This window comes from Gekko japonicus, unplaced genomic scaffold (genome assembly GCF_001447785.1).
Source record: "Gekko japonicus isolate JY-2015 unplaced genomic scaffold, Gekko_japonicus_V1.1 scaffold205, whole genome shotgun sequence".
NCBI lineage: Eukaryota > Metazoa > Chordata > Lepidosauria > Squamata > Gekkonidae > Gekko > Gekko japonicus.
The window spans coordinates 1,316,169-1,328,089 of record NW_015175976.1 but is presented as its reverse complement, the minus strand read 5'-3'; the positions used below and the strand labels follow the sequence as shown (position 1 = coordinate 1,328,089).

Genomic DNA, 11,921 nt, shown 5'->3' with positions numbered 1-11,921 from the left:
CTGCAGAACGTTCCCTGCGCATGCGCAGGAAACGCTCTGTCAGTTTTGGGAGGATTTAAATATCCCCCCAGTAGTTTTTTAAAGTTTTCAGATTTTTGTGCACACTTGGGGACTGTCCCACGTGTGCACAAAACTCTCCCTCCCCTCCGGGTCCCCCCGATGTGCGGAAATAAGTATCCGCACACCAGGGGGCGACTTCGGAATTAGATATATAGATAATAATAATAAGAGTTGCTTTTATACCCCCACCCTTCACTACACAAAGGAGTCTCGGAGTGGCTTACAATCACCTTCCCTTCCTCTACCCACATCCTGTGAGGTAGGTGGGGCTGAGAGATCTGTGACTGACCTGAGGTCACCCAGCTGGCTTCATGTGGAGGAGTGGGGAATCAAACCCGGTTCTCCAGATTAGAATCTGTTCCTCTTAACCACTACACCAAACTGGCTCTATACAGTAAAGGTTTTTAAGATCAAACTTCCCATAACAAATTGGGGGAGGGGGTGCCAAGGTTTTTTGTTTTCAACTTTGAGGACCACTGAAAAAGGCTTATAGGGAATGTCTTCTTTTGCAAAGTATATGCATTGTAAAATAAGCAGGTTTTTAAAAATAAAAAATACTTGAAATTGGTTGTGGGAAGAAATGTTGAGACTACATTCTTGCATTCCAAAGCAAACTGAGACACTGTTTAGTGTAGAGTGCGTAAGTTGCAATATTCAAGAAACTGGGTGAGGTCACCATTGGGGAGAAAGTTGGGATGCAAATAAACTAAATTTAAAAAGTAAATAAATCCCCAGTTTTTGATGGTTTGACCTCCTGCTGTCTAATAAGTCCCTCAAATGGGCACTACACCATGCAATTAGAGGGGTTGCTTAAATTATTATGTTTCATGTCAAGGGGGAACATCCTGTTCGCTATCTCCATTCGTCTTCGAATATGCTCTCTAGAACAGGGGTGTCAAACTCATTTGTAATGAGGGTCAGATCTGACATAAATGAGACCTTGCTGGGCCGGGCCATGTGTGTCATAAAATGTAACACCAGGTATAGGAGTTAAACTGTATAAAGGACACAAACACAATTAAAGATTTTTTAAACTTTAAATAAAACCTGCTTAAAACACTAGCACTCTCGCAATATTTTGTCTGTTTAACAGTGTCTGATAATTGACATCTCTTGCTCTGAATTTTTGCATCAAAACGTCTGTGCTGTAGCAAAGTTGAGTATGCTGTTCAGGTGTGTATCTGTAAGCTGCAACCCTTGCACAGGAGAGGCTTGCCTATCTATCTCTCCTGTGCAATTGAGAGTCTGATAAAGTAAGCTGTGATGTAGCAGCAGCAGAACTGGCAAAGGAAGCAAGAAAAAGCCAGGGCCTTGTGGGCCGGATTGCAGCCCTCCGAGAGCTTGATCCAGCCCCCGGGCCGCATGTTTGACACCCCTGCTCTAGAATGCTCAGAGGGGCTACCAAGAGCCACCCATTCAGACACGAGCTCATATCCACTCAAGTTTGAGCAACGGGACAGACTCATGCCTTCAGGCCATTCCTTGCAGCACAGGGCACTTTGTAATCATTAAGCTTCATCACTTTGCTCTACCTAAGCCAGAACACTGACTGTGCAACAGTCTGAGCTGATCTCCATTCATCCCCATTGGATTCTTATGGACAAAAGCATGCACGAAGCCTTTAAGAGTCCTCTGTTCAGTACCCAGCTTCTGGTTGGTCTTCCCAATGCTGCAGAAGGACAACTCACCTTCCGCTCTTTGCTTGGAGTGATGTTCGTGCAGTCAGCTGCTAGAGAAGGAATCCTCAGGCGGATGGGCTTGCCACGAGTTTTCTTGGATTGGAGCAAGAGATATGTAGCAGTCACATGATCATATCTCCACTGAGAATGCAAGGAAGACCTGGGTTACCTTTCCAGTCCACTGTTCTCGGAACAAGAGGAGCTACCGTACCTATAAGCCCACACAAGCAGACCCCAGAAGAATTAAAGTAGTGCCACTATATCTGGCATGAAAATACCGACCCCTGTGCCGATAACAGCGTTGCCAGCCCCCAAGTGGGGGAATCCCCTGAGTTCACAGGATCCTGCCTGCCACCAGCCAGGTGGCCTCGCCCCCCAACAGCTACAACCCGGCACGACATCCCCAACATGGTGACACCACTTCCCTATGAGGTCATCACGTGCTGCAACATCGCCCCACCCCCCCATTCCCAGAGAGCTCCCTCCCACCCCCCAACAGCGAGGAGGTAAGACCTGCCAACCCTAGCCGATATTGAAAACAGCAAAACCATGTTCCTCACACACAAGATGGTGTGTGTGGGGGGGATCTCTACCTACTCAGGGAACTCCCTAGACATGCCAAAAGAGACGACTTTATAAATTAACCTGAAGGGGGGAATAAAATAAAAGAAATCACCTACAAAAACTGATCTGACGAATATGCTGTAGAAGAGACGCAGTGTTGAAAGCAACTGACATTAGCTTGCCAATCTCCAGGTGGGGCCTGTCTTGGAATTACAACTGATCTTCAGGCTACAGAGATCAACTCCCATGGAGGAAATGGCAGCTTCGGAGGGCAGACTTACGGTATCACATTCTTGCTGAACTGTTTTCCCCTCCTCAAACTGTATCCCCTGCAGGCTGCACCCCCAAATCTCCAGGAATTCCCTAACCAGGAGTTGGCAACCTTAAAGTGTGATGTAAGGAGGGAGAGGGGAAAAGACAGACTCCTCAAGCCCCCTAAGTGCTTAAAGAATTGGGGGGGGGGGAAGACTGATTTCTAAATCCCCTATAATATGCATATTTTGTACTCCATGTTTTCCAAGGTCAGTAGTTCCCAACCTCTGAATATAAGGACCCCTTTTTAAGGTCAAAACATTTCATGGATCACCCCAGCAGTTATACATATTTGCACCTCTTAAATACATAATGACAAAAAGAGCAAAATGACAATGCTTAGCCCACAGATCGGTTTGAAGACTCCTTGCAATAACTCTGACCACCCCCCCAGCGGTCATACGAAAATAAGAGAAACCAGTGTTGGATCAGGCCAATGGCCCATCCAGCCCAACACTCTGTCACACAATGGCCAAAAATACCACAATGGAGAGAAAACCTTCAGTGTTCTGAATAGGCAGGGCCAGCCTGCTATTCACTGAGTGAAGCATCACACTCGGCCTGCTTCCAGTGTGACATTTGCCATACTGTGCACCTTTGCTATAGGATTAGAAAAGGGCAGGCTTTAGGACTCTGATCTTCCCCGCCCTGGTATGACCCTGGCATGTATGCTGTCATACAGCACACCCTCTAACAGAAAAATCAAGGTGATTTCCCCCAAACCTCAAGCTTAACAGGAAAAAATCTTTGATAAAAGCTAGAAAACTCACAGCAGCATCATGAGGATTTTTTTTTAAAAAAAAAAACACCTGCCCATCTGAGTAAGTTTGGCCATTTAGACCTGAGATTCCATCACGACAGCTTTCCCCCCTCCACGATGGTCACAGATTTCTGTGAAATTCACCTTCTGCTTCAAGCCCCGGCTGCATTAATTTTGTAATTGTAAAACAGTCTGTACTGTTCGAGGCAATGTGCCATGAAATATGCAGATTCTTACCATGAAATAAGTAGCTGATTGGCGTGAAGGTATGGCCCGAGCAGCAAGAATTTAGGTTAGCAAAAAAATAATAATAATCTTCTCAAGGGGTATGAAAACCCAGTGGATTCTGGGGAGGTGTGCTGGCCAGCTTATCTGCAAGGGGCTTCCATTGGTGGTTTTCAGAGGAGCGTTCCAGGGAACCCTGCAACTCTTTAGAAGGATATCAGGCTTCTGCCTTTAAAAGATCCAGAAGGGGACAATATTCTCTGAAGAGGACAGCACACCTCTTGCTGCCACTGGGCTCCTGGCAATGTGCACAGAATTCTAGGGTGCATTCTAGAAAAATGGAAAAGCCAACAAGCAGAGATAGCGCCCCAAGGGACGCCATAGGCCCCTGATGCGGGGACAGCGCCCCATGGGAGGCCGCATCAACCTTTCCACAGTCCTGGGACCTTCAGCAACATGTAACACTTCCCCTGCAGGTATGCAAAGTGTTCCTTGAAGGCAGGAAGCTTCAAAATGCCAGCTCCAGTACTTGGTTCAAAGAAACAGGAAAGGGTATCAATGCGTAAGCATTATTTAGCCCATAAGTCCCCATGCATTCTGAGGAGGGGAAAACGTTTGGTCTAATGACGGTTCCTCGCGGCCCTCTCGCCCTTGTAATGTATGTGATTTTCAGATAGCACTTCTAGTTACTTCCTTATGCAGCAATTCAGCTCTTCGCAACGGCAGCTTTGAGTTTTCCAACTTTACGGAACACCTGCCAATGGGCAGACTGATTAAACGCCTGTTCTGCCATGAAGCCCACGGGTGAGTTTGGGCCAGCCTCTCTCTCAGCCTAGTGGACTGCACAGGATTATGGGGTGGGTGGGGGCAATAACGACTGGCATGGAGAGGGATAAAAACAAAATTAAAACACTGGTTCGTTCGTTTTGGGTGTGGCACAGGATTATGGTCACTTCTGTCGAGGGCACACTTTGTTCAACTGATCTGACTGCTGCACCAGGTACGCCCTTGAAGCTCCCCATAGCGACACGTTACATGGAGGATATACAATGGTGGGAACAGTCTCTTCCCAAGGAAAAGCTCTAGCAAGCTCTCCACAACTAGGCCCAATTTGAGAACTACCGGTTTAATGCCAAGGGGTACCAGACCACTCACAGCTCTCATTGGCCACATTTAATTCTGTACATTTTAAAAACCCACCTTATTTTGAGGTGAGACTGACGATGGGACGGCTTCAGAACTATGCAAGGAAGTTTCTAATGAGCAAGAGGGACAGACGGAAGAGAAAACGAGTAATGCAGGGCTTAAACCTGAGCAAAAAATGCGGGTTTTAGCTTTGAGGAACATTAGATGCATGAGCAAATTCATTTGGGCCCATTTGTCTTGCCTAGGAACCATTACTGAAGTCAAACTTTACCTCTGAAATCACATCTGCCATCCTTTCTCGGCTACATTTGTGGAACACTGAAAGCTCTGTGACGCAGTCTTCATCCAGACGCCCGAGCTGAAAAAAGCCACCTTGACATTAGATTTCATCTTCTAGTACTCACAGTCTTGTGACTTTGTGCACCTCTGGCACCTCTTTCCAACTGTATGCTTATTCGTGCATTGGACTGCTCAGAAGACTTTTGCCACCCAATCACTTTACTTTTCTTAACACTACCCGAAATCCTGCCCTGTGCTGGATAGCCAAGGCTAGCCGACCCTCATATGAACATAAGAGAAGCCATGTTGGATCCAGTCCACCACTCTATGACACACAGTGGCCAAAAACCAGGTGCCATCAGGAGGTCCACCAGTGGGGCCAGAACTCCAGAAGCCTTCCCACTGTTGCCCGCCAAGCACCAAGAATACTACGCATCACTGCCCCAGACATAGTGTTCCATCGATACCTTGTGACTAACAGCCACTCATGGACCTCTGCTCCTCAGCAGATCTCAGAAGCTAAACTGGGTCAGCCCTGCTCAGTATTTGGACAGGAGACCAGTAAGGAATCCCAGGGTCACTCTGCTGAGGCAGGCAATGGCAAACCACCTCTAAATGCCTCTTGCCTTGAAAACCGTAAGGGGTCGCCATAAGTTGGCTGTGAATTGATGGCAATAAAACAACAACTAAACCCAAAAATCCTGGATAAACTTGCTCAGGTAAGCACACTTTTGTACATTTATAAAGAAGCCCACAGCTCTGTAAATCCGGCTTTGACCACAACCTGATTCATCTAAGAGAAGCGGGTACTATCAGTTCATCCTCGGTCGCAAGGATTTCAACGTGCTGGGAGCTAGTGTTCCAGCTTGTTCTTCATGCCTGAGCTACCGAATTTCCAATTCCAGACTGAAGAAAGGAGTGGTGGATAATCTGCTGTGAATCTTGGAACTGTAACATGTTATTCTTTTGGGGTGGGGCAGGGGAAGCAAAACTGAACCAAGACCAGTCTCTCGTAGTTAGGCACAAATAAGAGAACTGACATGTTCTCCAGAAGAGAAACAGTGACACTCAATGGACACTGGGAGGCCTGAACAATTGCATCTGGTCACTCAGCAACACATTCCCAACGAGATTTCCGATCGTGCCACTGCTTATCTTCATGTAGGTGCAGCCTCGTGTTTTGTCAAAGCCCCAGTGCTCAGAGCATTTGCCCCAATGTTCTGTTTTATGAATATGTGTCAATATCGGGAGGTCAGACATAATTCTAAGCAGTCGGTCAGAACCTTCTTTGGAGAGTGGTGCCTCTTTGAAAACATTCATTATCAACTCTCCAGAGCATCAACACAGGAAACTGGTTACTGTGAAAACTAGATTCTGTTGGAATTCAGTAGCCGTTTCCTTGTAATAAAGCCCAGTATGATCTGTTTAAACAGCAATGTCCAGTCTAATATTTGATTTTATACAGAACATTTTCACATGTTTCACACACGCTCTTAGTTAATTCCAGGGCTTTTTTTTTCTGGGGGAACATGCCGGAATGGAGTTCCGGAACCTCTCTGATAAAAATCTTTCTAAAACATTTAAAAGTTCATGAGTTTTTAGTAGACGCATTTAAAACTTCATTTCCCTCTTGATTGTTCCAGCACCTCTTTATTCAAAAGAAAAAGAAAAAGAAAGCCCTGCTTAATTCTATAAGCTCGGCACAGGGTAGCCTGATCTTGTCAGCTCCGGGAAGCTAAGCAGGGCCAGCCCTGGTTAGTAGTTGGATGGGAGACCAGCATGGAAGTCCAGGGTTACTATGCAGAGGCAGGCAGTGGCAAACCACCTGTGAGGTCTCCTATCTTTGAAAGACTTGGCTGCAGCTTGACGGCACTTTCCACCACATGTCAGGAATAACGGTACAGACCGCCATTTGCCTCCAGAAAATAAACCTGCAGGGTCTTCAACGGGCCTCAGCTAAGGCAGAACACACCACGCTTGTGCAGTAGAATGGGCTGCTAATCGCCCCTTGCTTTCTTTTGGCTAGAGTTTTAAAGTCAGGACTAGGAAGGTCAACGTTTAGTGCCATGCCCCCTTTTCAGGAAGGATGATGGCCAATACTACTCCTGTCGGCCCAGTTTTGCCACAGTTTAATGTTACATTCTGGTTCAAGCAAATTATTTCCTCACCGGGTATTTACTTTGCCACTGGACAGCGAAAGAGTAGCCTTGCGTGAGCCAGGGGTGATTTAAGAGATGTTTCACTGTAATCCGTCTCTTTGGGTCCACCTAGTGGGCAAGAAGAGAAGAGCATTTCCAAAGATGCTACTGTGATCACGGTAAGCAAATGTATCTTAATATTACTGGACTTATTTTAAAGGGGGGCTGTGTAAATAGACCCTGACAATAACCTTCTCATGGGTGAGGACACACAGAAAGAAACATTCCATCAACTCAGATGTCAAGGATCTAGCTGTTCATCTCTTCGTTTTAATACACAAGAGATACAGAAGCAGCAACCCATCTTCCTGTTTTGGGCTGGAAGTGCAGATAGTAAGACTTCTTCCAGTGGCCAGCCAGAGAGAACTGCTGTTTGGCTCCTCCGTGGACCCCCTAAGCACAGCTGGCTGCTGCTGGAAGGTGAAATCAGGGCTCTCCAGCAAAACCGAGGGCAACAATGCTTTTGCCCTACTTATGTTAGGAAGCTGAGGGGGGTTTTGTTTGAAAATGAAAAAGGAGAGATTTAAAAACCCCATTAGTGGAATGGACTGGCAAGAACAAAAATTGGGATGCCTTAAAAAAAAATAAAGAATAAAACATTTCGCAGAATTGCTTCATCTGACTTGTAAGCCACCAGAAGCACTTCAGGCAGAGTTGAAAAGTATCCTGAATCAATAAATGGGGGGGGGGAAGAGGGGGCTACTTATATCCTTGCTTTAAACATCTCCATTACAGCAAAACACCTTCATTTTCAGAATAAAGTACCAAGATGCTTCCAACTCAGTCCCTTAAAATCACTTTTAGTTTTGTGAAAACCATTACAAGGAAAGACGGCATTTAACTAAAGGAGGTGGGGGGAAATGAACTTGGGATAATATCGGTTTGCAATATTTCGGCATTTAAGACGAGGACATCCGAAGATTCATTTGCAATATTTCGGCAGCATTTAGTACTAGGACACGCAATGCAGCCAAAGATTCCTTGGCAATATTTCAGCGGCATTTAATACTAGGATACCTGATGCATTTGTGAAGATTACCTGCAACATCTGGTGGAGAAGCAGCACACTGCCAGGTGACAGCCATTTGGGAACCTCGTATTTCCCCCTCTGTCGAGGAAGTGAGTTTAACATTAGTGCAAGTACACAAAACAGTGCATGTTAGACTCGTCACTGCTCCATCCAGTTATAGCAGCGCCCATCCTCCACATGGTGACCCTTATTTCCCGGGTCAGCCCTAAAGCCCGACCGCAAAAGAGCTCAACTGGTGATGGGCAACCAGGCCGCAGCTTTAAGAGCCTTCAAGTGAGTGATTGGTGCTTTTGAAGTGGGTGTCAACGCGGCTGAAGATTAAGCCTGAAGCAGACACGAAGGTTAGCCATGAAGCCCCTCGCTCACCTTGAGAAGACTGGAATCAGGAAGCGTGAATGAAATTCGGTGTTAATAACCAGTGTAATTCCCAGCACTTCATATGATTGAAGTGTCATCCCCCACCACCACCACCTCTGCAACCACCCAGGTCTGCATCATAGCTCTTGATCATCACAGACGTCAGCCTGGTGTTTGACAGTCAAGGGCGTTTTATTCCATTTGTGTCGCGCCTAAACGTAGAGTGGGGATCTGCCGTATCTTTCGGCCATCTGCTTTCATCTCTAACGTCTCAGAAGACCTTAGAATGATGGGAGTTAAGCATCAGAAACAATTTGACTGGAAGATCGATTGTTGTAATGCAGCAGAAGTATTTTTCAATCAGTATTTTTTACAGCAAACTTTAGTGTACCGACACCGAGAATGCTGGGAAAATTCCAAGCTTTCTCCTCCCTCACTGCCTGCCTTGCAAAAAAACAGTCATCGAGGGAAAGCACCTGCAGCAAAAGGCAGTAGGGGATGCTTTACCCTGGCCCTTCAGACGTTGCAGCCTCAGACAGAAGGACCTTTCCCTGACTGTATGACTCCCAAGCTTGTCAACAACAACATTTTCCCTTGGTAACTGTCAAAGTGAGTGTCATTTACATACGAGAATGGGCCATTATACATGTGCGTTTATGTGTTGTGTGTATAATGTGCTGTCAAATCACAGTGGACTGGAAGTCTCCAGCAGCACCATCAGTGACCGACTGGCAAGACAAGCTATGGGAATACCAGGTCATGGCAAAAATTGCTGATTCGCTCAGGTGTGCACAATCAGATACCCCACACCACTCCACATTTGTGTCAACTTGGTTCCCTGTAGTCTCCTATTTACAGATTCTAGATATTCTCCCCCCTAACCCTCTTTATCTGAAGTGGTTAACCTTGTAGGTTTAGACCCCTTCCATTTAAATGACATTCTTGTAGACGGATGCACTGTATTACACTGTATTGTGCTTTAATTTAAAATTAATAAAGATGATTAAAAAAAAAAATCACAGTGGACTTATGGCGAACCTTCAGTGTTTCAAGGTAAGAGACATTCAGAGTGGTTTGCCATTACCTTCCTCTGCACAGAGGCCCTGCACTTCCTTGCTGGTCTCCCAGCCAAATACTGACCAAGGCTGACCCTGCTTAGCTTCAGAGATCTGACAAGATCAGGTTAGCTTGGGCCGTCACATCACACCGCCTCTTTACTCCACAGCCAACATTGTTCCACAATATAATACGGGGAGGTGATTAAGTTATGAACACACCTTCAAACACTAGATTTAACAGAATTCCTTCAGCCAGGATCTGGTCACAAAGGGTATTTAAAGTGTTTGGAGATAGCCAGCTCCTTCGGCAATATAAACATCGCCCCATCAAGAACAGTGTCTCACAGACCGAATGGAATCTAAAGAATAGTTCTTTACATCCTAACAGGGTTCTGGGCTTGCATTTCCCAAGCATCGCAGCAAGCTATCGTTCATGCTGAAGGGGACTTTCCTCGGCGATAATCAGAGGCAAAACTCCCACCGTAGCATGTCCCAGCTCATCAACAAGCCGGGAGTAGTCTTTAGAGCCAGCCCATTTACACAGGTGTGAACCAGCCCGATGTCCTAGCCCATTCAACTTGCACGTTAAAGATCAGATCAGATAATACACTCTTACAGGATCAAAATGACAGCTGCCAGTTTTAGGTACTGTCCTGAACATATTTAGATAGCATTTTTTCCCCCTACAGTGACATTCACAGACCGAATGGAATCTAAAGAATAGTTCTTTACATCCTAACAGGGTTCTGGGCTTGCATTTCCCAAGCATCGCAGCAAGCTATCGTTCATGCTGAAGGGGACTTTCCTCGGCGATAATCAGAGGCAAAACTCCCACCGTAGCATGTCCCAGCTCATCAACAAGCCGGGAGTAGTCTTTAGAGCCAGCCCATTTACACAGGTGTGAACCAGCCCGATGTCCTAGCCCATTCAACTTGCACGTTAAAGATCAGATCAGATAATACACTCTTACAGAATCAAAATGACAGCTGCCAGAGTTTTAGGTACTGTCCTGAACACATTTAGACAGCATCTTTCCCCCCTACAGTGACATACACACGCACACAGTTTTGCCACAATTTAGATTTTTTTTGGTTCTAGGGTGGATCTTTTTCTACGACATGACCCCTGGTTTTGCCACTATTGAGGGTGGATAACTGAGTATTAAAATGCTTTAAAAAAATCTTGCTGCACGGACACTTTGTTTTCTTAGACTCCGCTCCAGCAAGCAGTGGGGAAAGGGCAGAGGAGAGAGAGATAAAAAAACGAGCCTCTAGACAATAACCAAGTTTTCCACTCTACAGGAGTCCTCTCCTCTTCATTTCACTCCACAATGACGACGCCAGGAGACAAACACGCTGCCCCTGAGAATGACACAGCTAGCATAAACAAAAGGAATTACACACCGGGCCAGGGTGCAAGAAAGGAAATCGTCTTGCACAGATTAGATTACCTGGGTGCTTAAACCCCCAGGCGCACTTCTGCACGGTGAAGACGCCACACCCGGCCCTTTATCACACACGGGAACCTTTAACAGATTCTCCTGCAGGTCTCCTCAATGTGGAAATCGGAGACAGACATGCTGAACACCCTCCCTGCTAGTGGCATACCCAGAGCAGGCGGCAGCCTAACAAGACACCGGGGAAAAGCAGGCATGAAGCATCTGAATTTCCCAAACTGTTCCACAATGGCCTTTGGCATCAGAAAGGTTCTGAGCATCATGCTAAGACAACTCCAGGAGAACATTTTAAAAGGCTTAAAATAATTAAAATTGCTAAAATGGTATTTTAGATTGAAGGTGCAGGGAAAACGGAACTTCACATAGTAATACCCGCAATGCTGAGGCACGAAGGCCTGAGACCCAGGAGAGCACCTCAGTCATACAGGGTTGTATCCAGTGTTCCCTCTAAGCTGAGTTAGTGTGAGCTAACTCACAGTTTTTTAGCCTCCAGCTCACACATTTTTGTCTCAGCTCAGGAAGGAGGGCTCCAGAGCAAACTGATTTATGTAATAGCCACATAACTTTAATGCCAGTAGCTCACAAAGTAGAATTTTTGTTCACAAGACTCCGCAGCTTAGAGGGTGCATTGGACTTGTATCCAATCAGTTTTTCTGCACAATGTCTTCTGATTCCCCTCCTCACTGAAGCTACCCACCCACTGTGGCTTTTGTCCACTGGGTGTCATGACCCGGAATGTAGTATTTTCAGTGGCCCAAAGAGATGCACTACTGGGAAAGGTGGAAGGATACAGCGTC

The 11,921-nt window shown here is 46.1% G+C and overlaps 1 protein-coding gene across 1 annotated transcript in view; it reads right to left on the bottom strand.

The window, feature by feature from the left end:
• The window catches only part of MELK (maternal embryonic leucine zipper kinase), a 32,887-nt gene that overhangs the window by 9,961 nt on the left and 11,005 nt on the right, over positions 1-11,921 (bottom strand). Inside the window, exons 6-9 of the mRNA XM_015426143.1 lie at positions 8,263-8,331; positions 7,194-7,292; positions 5,018-5,104; positions 1,749-1,880 (exon numbers count right to left, since the gene is read on the bottom strand). Of these exons, the coding sequence (XP_015281629.1) occupies positions 1,749-1,880; positions 5,018-5,104; positions 7,194-7,292; positions 8,263-8,331 (387 nt within the window). The remainder of the gene's footprint in view (positions 1-1,748; positions 1,881-5,017; positions 5,105-7,193; positions 7,293-8,262; positions 8,332-11,921) is intronic.